General features: G+C 40.3%; 1 protein-coding gene across 8 annotated transcripts in view; it reads left to right on the plus strand.

Moving 5' to 3' along the window:
• The window catches only part of Eip63F-1 (Ecdysone-induced protein 63F 1), a 289,880-nt gene that overhangs the window by 250,860 nt on the left and 26,357 nt on the right, over positions 1–12,663 (plus strand). For all 8 annotated transcript variants that reach the window (XM_065231903.1, XM_065231905.1, XM_065231904.1 and 5 more), the window contains 2 exons: positions 11,740–11,899; positions 11,959–12,107. In XM_065231903.1, coding sequence (XP_065087975.1) covers positions 11,740–11,899; positions 11,959–12,107 — 309 coding nt within the window. The remainder of the gene's footprint in view (positions 1–11,739; positions 11,900–11,958; positions 12,108–12,663) is intronic.

Raw genomic sequence — 12,663 nt, forward strand, 5'->3', positions numbered from 1 at the left:
GTCACCGCGCCACTAGTGTGTATTTCGTTTCCAATAAACGGCGTCTTCTGGCGAAGAAAAGAAATTGTTCTGTCATGTTCAGTACGCTGCCAGAAGATGGGAAAAATATCTCACAAAGGACTATGTACCGACAACACATAGTTGAAGTTGTATCGAGTCTCAAACGCTGGAAATCCATTATGAAATTCTTCAGTGGCATCAAAATGCTTGTGAAACCCAAATCGACGAAAATCGGAATCCCACGGTGGATAAATATGCTACTCCAAAAGGGGAAGAAGGAATCCTTTCATTGAATGTTAACGATAATTCGAAATTCAATTTATCAAAAGGCTCAACTCGATTTGCTGACCTCACAAGCTGCTTCAAGCTCTTGCCATGGCAAATATCGAAATTGAATTCGAATCTTCTAAACGAACGGCGAAATCGTTTCCCGGAAGGAAGAAAGACAGGACCAACGATGCAACTGAGTCGACACCGGCACGATGCGGTGCCCATATGTCCCGCGGCCATGTGCGATGGTGTATCCAAGAGCTCAATAAATCCGGCAACAGATTGTACTGTTTGGGTCGATTCGGGCTTAATCGGCTGTGCGACAGTACAGTACACAACAACCGAGTGAAGCTTACTTATGTGTGTGTGCGTCATTCTTCTCCATACTCACCTTCCCGGTACGGATTGTTGGTATAGAGGGTGGTTCCAAAAGAATCCAAACTAGTACACACCACCCCGCTATTTATCAATTTTATCTAGATTAACGCGTCATTGGGGCGGTACTAATGGATATTTTTGGTCACTATTGGAAATTTAGTCGGGGCCTCCCTTAGCTCAGTCGGTAAAGGCGCAGCTACAAAGCAAGAGCATGCTGGAGGTGGCTGGGTTCAATTCCCGGTCCGGTCTAGGAATTTTTCGGGTTGGAAAATTTCTCGACTTCCCTGGCATAGAAGTATGATTGAACTTGCCACACAATTATACCAATGCAAAAATGGTACCGGCATCGAAAGCTCTCTTTTTTTTTAACTCTTTATTTGTTCCAAATTCAAAATAAATTACATTTCATTTTAACCTAGGTGCTCCAGTTACTGCAGTAACGTACCAGCCTTAATTGTTATGATATATATCTAAGTGTTTTTACATTGTTCATGTCTTGGCAATTCAGTATTTTAAACAGGTTTTTTAACCTGCATGTCAGTATAACAATTGATATCTTAAAACTAAAAACTTAAACTAATCTTATCTAAGTATAAAGGGAATTAATCGTTGCAATTGAGGATTGCAACGATTTTTGCCTGAAATAATTAATTATTTTGTTGGACATTTGTTCTAAAGTCTCAACATTCGAAATTCTATGTACATCGGTAGTACTGTACCAGGGAGGCAACTTCAAAATCATTTTCAGAACTTTGTTCTGAATCCTTTGAAGTGCTTTTTTCCTGGTAGTGCAACAACTAGACCATTTTGGCACAGCGTAAAGCATGGCCGGTCTAAAAACTTGTTTATATATTAGAAATTTATTCGTCAGGCAAAGTTTGGATTTCCTGTTTATAAGAGGATACAAACATTTGATATATTTGTTACATTTGGCTTGAATGCCCTCAATGTGATCTTTAAAAGTTAATTTTTGGTCAAGTATTAATCCAAGATATTTCACTTGGTTTGACCAGGAAATTGGAACTCCGTTCATAGTGACTATGTGACTACTACTAGGTTTCAAAAACGAAGCTCTAGGCTTATGTGGAAATATTATAAGTTGAGTTTTGGAAGCGTTGGTAGAAATCTTCCATTTTTGTAAATAAGAAGAGAAAATATCTAAACTTTTCTGCAGTCTGCTGCAAATAACACGAAGACTTCTTCCTTTAGCGGAAATGCCTGTGTCATCAGCGAACAAAGATTTGTGGCAACCCTGAGGCAAATCAGGGAGGTCCGAAGTGAAAATGTTATACAATATAGGCCCAAGAATGCTACCATGAGGAACTCCTGCCCTAACAGGTAGTCGATTAGATTTGGAATTTTGATAATTTACTTGAAGAGTTCTGTCAGTTAAATAATTTTGAACTAATTTCATAATATAAAGTGGAAAATTAAACTTTTTCAATTTAGCAATCAAACCTTCATGCCAAACACTGTCGAATGCTTTTTCTATGTCTAGAAGAGCAACTCCAGTTGAGTGGCCTTCAGATTTGTTTGAACGAATTAAATTGGTAACTCTTAAGAGTTGATGAGTAGTTGAATGCCCATGGCGAAATCCAAACTGCTCATCTGCAAAAATTGAGTTCGTATTGATGTGAAGCATCATTCTATTTAAAATTAACTTTTCAAAAAGTTTACTTATTGAAGAAAGCAAACTTATTGGACGGTAGCTAGAAGCTTCAGCTGGATTTTTATCCGGCTTCAAAATTGGAACAACTTTTGCATTTTTCCATTTATCATTTATGGTACTGAGGCAGCTCTTGCTTCAACTATAGAAGTAGTCAGAGATTCAAGAGCATAATTAATTTCATCTTTGGTTTGCAAAGGAATGTTTGGATCGAAGTTATATTCCATAAATGTTCGATACTGCTCCCAATCAGCTCTATGGTAATTGAAAGTAGAGCTGTTGGGATTACAAATTATTTCTTGGGATATTTCAAAAGTTACTGGAAGGTGATCAGAACTGAAGTCAGCATGGGTAACCAATTGGCTACAAAGTTGACATGAATCAGTTAAGACCAAATCAATAGTGGAGGGATTTCTTGCAGAAGAAAAGCATGTTGGGCTGTTTGGATATTGAATAGTGTAATAACCTGCAGAACAATCATCAAACAGAATATTACCATTGGAATTGCTTTGAGCATTATTCCATGAGCGGTGTTTTGCATTAAAATCACCAATAATGAAGAATTTAGACCTATGACGGGTAAGTTTCTGGAGGTCACCCTTGAGAAAATTCTTTTGCTTGCCTACGCATTGGAATGGCAAATAGGCAGCTATAAACGTAAGTTGTCCAAATTTTGTTTCAACAGAAACTCCCAAAGTTTCAAAAACTTTGGTTTCAAATGAAGAAAGAATTTTATGTTTGATTCGTCTATGAATAATGATGGCAACGCCACCACAGGGTCCGTCAAGACGATCAGTTCTATAAATCAAGTAATTTGCGTCCTTCTTAACCTTATGGTCAGGTTTAAGGAACGTTTCAGTTATAACGGCAATATGCACGTTATGAACTCTCAAAAAATTAAATAGCTCGTCTTCATTATCTTTAAGAGATCGAGCATTCCAATTTACAATATTTAATGCTTTAAAATCCATTACTGAATTTTAAAGTCATGACAATATTATTTGCAAATTTTACTCCAGTTTGAATAGCATCAAACATGGAGTTAGATTTAAGCATATCAGAAATCATGTCAATTAATGAATTCTGTAAAAATTCCATTTTGGGGGCAGTAATGCTTCCTAAGTCAAAATTGTCAAAATTTCCGTTAGAACGTTGGTTAGTATTTTGATTTCTACCCGTTGCAATAGCAGCATAGGTAGCTCCATTAACTCGCTGAACATTGTTAGCAGCGAGAGGAGTAGGTACAGATGAAACATTTGAAGCAGGGGTACCTACGGGTACGAATGTAGAATTTGTTCCTCGCTGACCGTTGTTAACAGCAGAGGAATTTGTACCTGGTCGGAAACGTGGAGCGTTTATTACCTGTCGGTTAGAACGAGATTGTAGGATCGCTTTGCGAGTCTTACATTCCCAAAAATTGGATTTGTGGTTTTCACCACAATTTGAACATTTAAATTTCTTAGGATCTTCCTTCACAGGACAGTCGTCTTTTGCGTGAGAGGAATCACCACAATTCATGCATTTAGCTGGCATGTAGCAATTTTTAGTTCCGTGACCCCATCCCTGGCACTTACGGCACTGAGTGAGGTTTTGGAAATTTCCTCCAGTCTTCCTGAAGTGTTCCCACTTCACTCGGACATGGAGCATAAGGCTAGCTTTTTCTAAGGCCTTAAGGTTGTTTAGTTCACTAGACTTGAAGTGAACTAAATAAAAATCATTAGAAATCCCGTTGCGCGAATCGCCAGGACGGGATTTCATTTTCATTTTGATTACTTGGAGTGGCACAACTCCAAGTAATTTTGCCAGTTCATCTTTGATCTGATCCAGGGATTCACCGCTGGGCAGTCCTTTCATGACAACCTTGAACACACGTTCAGTTTTGGTGTCGTAAGTAAAAAATTTGTGCTTCTTCTCAGTAAGATACTTGAGAAGACATTTAAATCCGTCCAAGGTTTCAGCCAATACACGGCATTCACCCCGACGTCCAATTTGTAGTGAAAACTTAACTTTCACGAAATTCAAAAGTTCCATGCGAAGAGCATGGAAATCGGTAGTGGTTATCACAATAGGGGGAATCTTTTCCTTCTTGGCATTAAGCCGGGAAAGTTTACTAGAATTTTTCTTGTATGATGGATCATTCTCATCATCCGTGAGCAAATCAAATTGATTACTCAAATTAATTTCATCAGAAGGGGGGTCAAGAGTTTGCCCCTTTCTTTTGCGCTTAGGCGCCATGGCGGCAGTAAATTTTTATCCAAATCGACTTCCAAGCAGATTACTATAAGAATCTGAAGGATCGAAGAGAAATTTTCCAAATCGATATCCAAGAAGGATTACCTCGGGTAGGGTCCAAACAAGGATCGAAGAGGAATAAGAGTTGAACAAGCTAGAAAATTTTTACAGGTTGAGCACTGAAAAGTGCTGTTTAAATTTGTTGTAGCTTTAGTTAGTAGTAACACTTCCTTCAGCAAAAAGCAAATAGATCCGCACGGCAAGAGAGCACGATGCGGACTGGATCGAAAGCTCTCAATTAATAACTGTGGAAGTGCATCTAGAACACTAAGTTGAGAGTACGCAATAAGTTAATGGAGTGGAAGTAGCCCTGTTCAGCAGTGATTCTTGGTGAAAACCAATTGAATTTGTTTTGAAAAATATGTAAATAAGCGCTGTTGGTCATATCCCACCTTACCCCACAAGTTGAAAATAGTTGAAAAAATGGTTCCGGGTCATTTGGCCGAATGCCGTTCGACCGAATGCCATTTTTGGCCGAATAGGTCGTTTGGCCGAATGCCGAAAAACTAAACTCCAAAGAACTGCTCATGTTAAAAAGAGTGGCTATGAAAATACCAATTACATAACTAAAAGCTTTTCTTTAAAGGAATAATGAATCCATCGACAATATACAAAAATCAGTTTTATGCAAAATACATTTAACGAAAATCTAAAAAAAAAACCAGAATTGTGGAAAGTAAAAAAAAAGTCAACTAGGCTGCCATTAGTAGTGTTCAAAAGTCGAAATCTCTTTTCACGTATTCGGCCAAACGGCGTTCAGCCAAACGACTCATTCGGCCAAATGGCCCTACATTGAAGAAATGCACCGACAATGGAGTGCTTTATACTGCTTCTGGCAGCACTCACCACCAGAGGACGAGTCGCCTTCAATCGTATGAGCTGGTGGAATATCGACTTGAGATTGTAAGACGAAATTCACTTATAATTAAAATATCAATAATGGTGCAATGTTATTTTTACATGATGTCACTATTACTAAAAAGAACAAAACTGTAGTAATTTTCTCAACTCTAGAAGCAATGTTTGTAGAGAAATCGACGATTTTTCAAACCACAAAACTGGTTCATCCACTACTGGCGGAGTAACAAGCTCTCTTTTTCTAAGTTGGATAGAGAGAGAAAGAGAAAAAAAAAGTGCTCAAACGGTTCCAAATCGGATCCTAATTAGCCTCCCAAAATTTGAACTTATTTAGAAAGAAATTGCCTTGGCACAAACAATTTGATATTTATATGGAAATTACAATGGGTTATTTTAAATTTTGCATCAGTCTTGTGAACAATCCTCAATATTGTTGTTGAATGTATGGACTGTGGACACTTGGCAACTAATCTGCCCACTATCCATGATCTGGAAGGACTTGGCCGCCTGAACAACTTTGCTAGGATCTCGAGATATAGCACATAACAAAGGCGCCGCCTAATGAGATAATTCTGAGCTCATTTGCAACCCAATCAACTTAGTAATGTAAATGGGCCTAAGATAAAACCCACGATATTCTGCACAGTTAGCAAAAATTGTCGCCACTAGGCCACCGAGCCTCTTACATCACAATCGTTAAATTGTTTTTTTTCCGTCGATCTTGTTTTCCGTTCTGAGCACCAATGCTACCGACGCCAGGGAGGCAGCTCCTACACCTTACATATCGACCCATCAACTCATGCACCGGGGACCAACGACTTTACTTCCCTACCGAAGGAAGGCGTGATTGAAGATATTATGCCTCAGAACATCCCGGCGGTGCCGACTAGGATTGAACCCATGCCTGCTGGGGTGAAAGTTAATCACGCTTACCACTACACCACCGGCGCCGCTAATTGTTAAATTGTTAAATCGACTCTATGACATTACCCCAAATTCCATTTCCCTAAATGACCCGTTACCCGAATGTTTTATTACTCCGAATTTCAAACATAAACATTCAAAGAAGGTAAATCTTTATTAAGGTATGCGAAGTGTAAATATGAAAAGCCCATTATTTCATCCTTGATTCAATAATTGAATTTCAGCATATAATATTCACTTCCTTGCAAAATTATATAAAACAAGGAAACGGTAACTAAAACAAAATATAAAATAAAACGATGAAATTTTCAGAATTTTTTTTCGTAATGTTGGTTACCAATGCCCCGGATTCCTGATCTAGAGCCACGGGGAACAAATCGGGTAGGCTATCCACCGGCCTCTTTGTCGGCAACTAGCTCGAGCTTGAGAGGTGAAGCTCTCATACACTGATACTTCACTAGCCACTAACTTTCTTTTCCACTAGTGAATTACTTATTAATGTCTTATTATAGTATGGTGAACCTAATAAACTCTTTCACTATGAAATTAATTTTCGTTATAACTTGTTAACGATGTCTAACCTTCTTGGTGGTTGACGAGGAAAAGACCTAATTCCCCTTTTTCCAAATTGTCCCTTTATCTCCTTATCCTTTAATCCATTTCCAACTCTTAAAAAGCATTTTTTGTACCGAGAATGCCAAAGCAAATGGACTTCGGATATTGTGGTAAAGGTTCGCCCAACAGGTTCCGAATGCTGATTGACTCCAAGCCGAAGGTCTTCCAACTCCGCGCAGTTCACGACGATGTGCTCCAAGTGACTGGCACTCCGCAGGTTTCACAGGTCCTCCGGAACGGTGTTGTGGGAGACTCTGCTGTGCCCGGTGCGCAGCCTTGACACCACTCGCTGTTATCGTAGGTTTGGTCATTCCTCCACTCGGTGTCCCAGGCTCTCCGAATCGTCCGCTTGATCCACTTTTTTTCATCTTGGAGCTGTACATTGCCGGTGGACCTGGGTCCGGTGTGGTCTGAGCCGGCGAGGTGGTCGGCTATTACGTTCCCTTGGATCCCGCAATGACCTAGTACCCACATGAATATTGTGTTTTACCGTTCCTTGGATCCACGGATGCTTCGGTGTTTCTGTTTTTAGGGCCAATATCACGCTGTGTGTGTCAGTTACGACTAATATCGGCCGGTTGGCCGGTAACTTAACCGCGTGGAGAATGGCCGCTGCCTCAGCTGAGAAGACCCCCATTCCTACTCCGCTCCTGGAGAGAGAGCCCTCGGTGTACCTGAGTTCATAACCTTGGTAGTGCGCCCCGAGAGTTTCGACAACTGTCCGCCGTAAAGCCAGCGAGTTGTCTCCTGCCCTGAAGCGGTCCTTGATTCGGCTGTCAATTTTGATCTTGTGCGATTGCCAACTTTTGTATCCGTGCCAGTGGACCCTGGCCACTGGCGGGATATCTACGTCAGCGGCTGTGCGGAGGAGTCAGTTCGCCTCGTCGAGGAGAACGATCCTGTTGTTTCCCGACGTTTTAGCGAGAAAAGCAGCGGCTTTGGTAGCAGTAGCTGCGGTGAAAACGAGCCGAAAAGGTAGGATACCAGCTTCAACGCATGCAGCGTCGGCCGGGGTAGAGGGCAGGAGACCGGAGAATGTTCGAACGTAGCCGTTGTACACCGGTTCCAGAATCCGGACGGCTTTCTCGGCGGCAAGGCATGTAATCTCTACACCGTACAGTAGGCGAATGTCGATGATGGTTCGAGCTACGCGGAAGCGGATTTCGCGATCGGTGGGGACGGGAGATGGTCTTAATCAGGTTGGACCGACTGCGACAGTTCTTCTTTACTTGTTGGAAGTGCGGCTCAAAGGATAAATTCCCATCGAGGAGCACTCCCAAGACCCTCACGATGTTTTTGGTCGGTATTGCTTGTTTTTTAATCATGATGGGCTGTCCGTTGTTGCGATGTCTGGTGGTACATATATGGCAGCGCACGCTCTTGCCGGCGGATAGCTGGAAACCAACAGAGTCAGCCCATCTGACCACCGAGGAGACTGCCGCTTGCACTCTCAGTTTCGTCCTCTGCAGGGTGGGACCCACCATTACAATGAAGATGTCATCCGCGTAGACGAAGATGTAAACGTTCTTGGGTAGTTGGTCAAAGACCCCATTCATGGCCACCAGGAAGAGCATTGAAATTATAGCTAATTTTAGCCCAATACACCTTAACATTCAAAAAAATATTTTGATTTTTTCTGCGGTCAATCTATTGAGTCTCTCAAAATCTCACCGTTGGACATTTTAAGAAATTGGAACCTATTTCCCCTCATAATCCCCTATGTATTCTACCCCAGAATCCCCTAACACTTCATGAACTGTTTTAAAAAGGTATAATATAAAAAATGCATAATATACTAATAGTTTACGAAAAATAACATTCTAAAAAAACATTTTCTCCAGCAAATAGGAGAAAATGGGTAAAATGACCCAAAACACATACTTCTAAGTCTTTCCGGCAAAATAAGCTTTTGAAAATCTACCCATTTTCGTTACATTCCTCGTGTTCCATTTCAAATGTGACCCCGAGTATAGTCAACTTGAGAGATAGAAAATTATCGTGTTCGACAAAGTTTCTATAGTCATTTGATGATTTTTTCGTAGATGTTCATCAATTTTAACAAGAAATAATAAAAAAATATCTGAATGTATATCTCCCATAATCGAAAATGTTCACCACTCAAATAAAGTACTCAAAAATAAAGAAACATTCCAGAAGACATCAAAATGGTGATTTCGCCGCAAATAGTCATGTCCACTATTTTTGATTTCGTCCCACTGTGCACCGGTGAGATTCGAACCCACATTTTCCTAGTGAGTATACGGGTACATTTACAATTAAACAACGGTGGACCTATGGTCTACGGATGTATTTGGCTAATGACCGATGATATGCGCTAACCGCTCATTATCTTCTATACTTATGTGTTTCATCAGAAAATTTCAATTCTTCACATCCAGGGAAGAGTGTCACAAATAGCACTTCTTCATTAGTTGCGTTGTAATATAGTTGTCATTTGATTTGAAATTGAATTTGGTACACTCGGAAGCGGCCTCATAGTTTAGTCAGTAAAGACGTGGTATTACCAAGCCGGAGGCGGCGGGATCAATTCCCGGTCCGGTCGAGGGAGTTTTTCGGGTCGGGAATGACTTTCCTGGGCATAGCGAATCATTATGCTTGCCACACAATATACAAATTCATGCATTGGTATTGGCATCAAAAGATCTCTATTACTAACTGTGGAAGTGCTTTTAGAACACTAAGTTGAGAGCATGCAATAAGCTAATATGCGCTAGCTAGATGAAAAACTTTGGAATTTTGTTAAACCTACTTAGGTACTCAAATTGAAATCGTTTGTGCAAAGACTTTTCTAGCCAGGTCACTGAGCAGAATAGAGCATTTTTGTGTAAACCTTGCCAAGTAGACCCAAAGAGCTCAAATCCCTTTGTTAATCGTATGTTCTAAAACCATTTACATTGTTAGCTAGACTACACTGAAACAAGTTTTCACATTGTTTCTATTGGGAACGCACATAATATATTCCCAATAACTAAACTAGTGACTTTTATAAGTATATCACATAAGTCTAGGGTAATTCAAACAGTTAGTTTGGGCAATGCAAAACTAACTGTTTGAATTACCCTAGACTGAGAAAGCCATAAAAACGAAATCTCCATAAAACCAGTCGAACAACCAAATCTATATCACATAACATATTCAATTATATGTGAATAATCATATAAATTTCACTGGACACATAAGCTTCATGTTATATAGTGGTACAATTTCCAATCATGGGATCACATAAAAGTCATGTGAAATGCACATGGATATTTGTTTGATTTATTTTATTAGTTTAGATGTAGATGCAGCCAGCAAGAATAAAGTTATGTGATATTAACGGCATCATCCATCATTTTGCAATTTGGAGTTTCTATAGAAGGGACACCCTAGTGCGAGCTAATCGAAGCTGGTCGTTGAAAGTTGAAGCCCCTCCGGGAGTGGATGTATGATCAACTTTTTTTTTTCGGATCGTGATGTGCTTTGTCATCCCTTCCCTATCTGAGCCAATCTGAGTAAATTTATTCAAGCTGAACGAATTATAAACGTGGAAAATAAACAAACAGTTCTGCAAGTTTGAATGATACAGTCGGTAGCAGTTTTTTATCTATGATTTATGCAATAAATCTCGCTCAGAAGCAACCATCGCCGGAATTGACATTCCACACTGAATATGTTCATAAAAACGATAATGGAACTGTCATTCCGGATAACGTTACTCGTATGCACCTAACGAGTTTTCATATTTCATACTCTCCTGTCATTCCCAATGATCTTCGTTATAGGAGATCAATTCTAATTGACCATCATCATCGTGAAACTCGGCTTCCTATGAATGTCTTTTCCCAAACATAGAAAAACCCCTTCCTTTCTCCCGCAAGACGTTCTGAATTAATCAAGCCATTAACGACCGGAAAATTCCCCCACGCTCTGATAAGCCAATCGAAGCACGAAAGCGTGAGAAAAATAAAATATTCCTAAATAGTACCATCGATAGCATACAGAAGAACAAAACCGACCGCCAAAAAATAATATCGAACGAACTAGGGTGGGTGTTCCAGTTATGGCTATACGTTCCTATTATGGTGTGTTCCAATTATGACCTATGGGATTCCCATAGGCCATAGTTGGAACACAGCATATAGCCATGACTGGTACATCGACCCTACTGCTGCACGCAATGGGAGGTATTGCATTCACCAGAAATTTACGACGGAAAGCGCACGGTAATAAATCTCATAGCTTCCGAGATTTATGGAATGTTTTCATTTTCTTTTTTTATTACTTCTCGATCTATCTCTATCGCATTGCTTTTGGTAGGCTTGGCTGGGTGGGGGTGGTTCGCTGACTGAATTTTTCCTGTGGCTGGCATGTTGGAAAACGCATAAATTAAGCCACAATCGAGCGACTATGAACCGTAAGCGGAACACACAAATTCTTTTTTCATCAATTGGAATACTTTCACGGATATTGATAAACTTTTATTGCTTTTGCATTAAGCAGCGGGCTTAAAATCGTACAATTGGGTAAAATTCATTGAGAGACGTTGAGCCAAGCTAATAATCTAACGCCAAAGGTATTCCATCGGAAGATTTATTGTTCGTAGCTTTTTTCCGTCCTGGAGGAGGGGGTGGAAGCCTCTTTTTGCGTCGTAATTCTCACCATCTTCTAGATTAAAATCAATTCCAACAAGCCCTAACAAAAAACTGTCCCAATTTATCCTCATTTCATTCCAGGAAGTGGACTAATAGACGAAACCGAGTTCCTCCAGTGGGTGGCCCGCATCCAGGCGCTCAAAGAAGAAAGCAATAGCAGCAGCAGTGGCAGCAGTAGTAGCAACAGTACCACCCAGGCAGCCGACGATGACCTCACGCAGGACCTGGTGGCGGCCTTCAGGTTGGTATTTCGAATTCTTTCTCCATTCGTTGTCGTTGAAATTCAATTCATCCGAACAGGGTATTCGACCGTGACGGTAACGGTTACATCACACGTGACGAGCTCAAATCGGCGATGGACATGATCGGCGAGAATGTGACAGAGTACCAGCTGAACGAGATGCTGGAACTGGCGGACGCCGACAAGGACGGTCGGATCAACTATGAAGGTTGGTGCCCGGTTATAAAGTGGTGGTGGCGGTGGTGGTGGTGATGTTAATAATTGGGTTCATTCGTTTGTGTATTTTGGTTTTGAGTTTGAGCATTGTAAAAAAGCGGCAGATTGCAGTGCAAACATTAACACGTTCATAGACGCTCTGTGGCGCAACGTAGTGACTTATGCTAGTGAGAAAGTGTTCGATTCCATTATTTTTACATTCTTGTGATCATTTCAATTGAACAACTGAGGGTGAATTTCTGAATGTGGAAAGTCACCGCTGGTGATGTGTATTTCATAAAACATTTTGAGATTCATATTAATTGCTGCAAAAGACATCGTAATCATAACAGTAGAACTGAAGAAATCCGGATCCCACTAGCAGTGCACAGTGGTCCAGAAGTCGTATTTAGATGGAATAAATTGTGCCTACATAATTTGTTTTAGGTATTCGGGTATTAGTGTCCTCAGAAAAGTTTTTGATTTATTTTTACAAATCTTTTTATATATAAAACATAACGGTTGATGATTACTGAATATCAACTTTTAAGTTAATCGAGATAGACCAG

This window comes from Ochlerotatus camptorhynchus, unplaced genomic scaffold, assembly GCF_037179485.1.
Source record: "Ochlerotatus camptorhynchus isolate MF236.1 unplaced genomic scaffold, CSIRO-AGI_Acam_v1.1 ptg000361l, whole genome shotgun sequence".
Lineage (NCBI taxonomy): Eukaryota > Metazoa > Arthropoda > Insecta > Diptera > Culicidae > Ochlerotatus > Ochlerotatus camptorhynchus.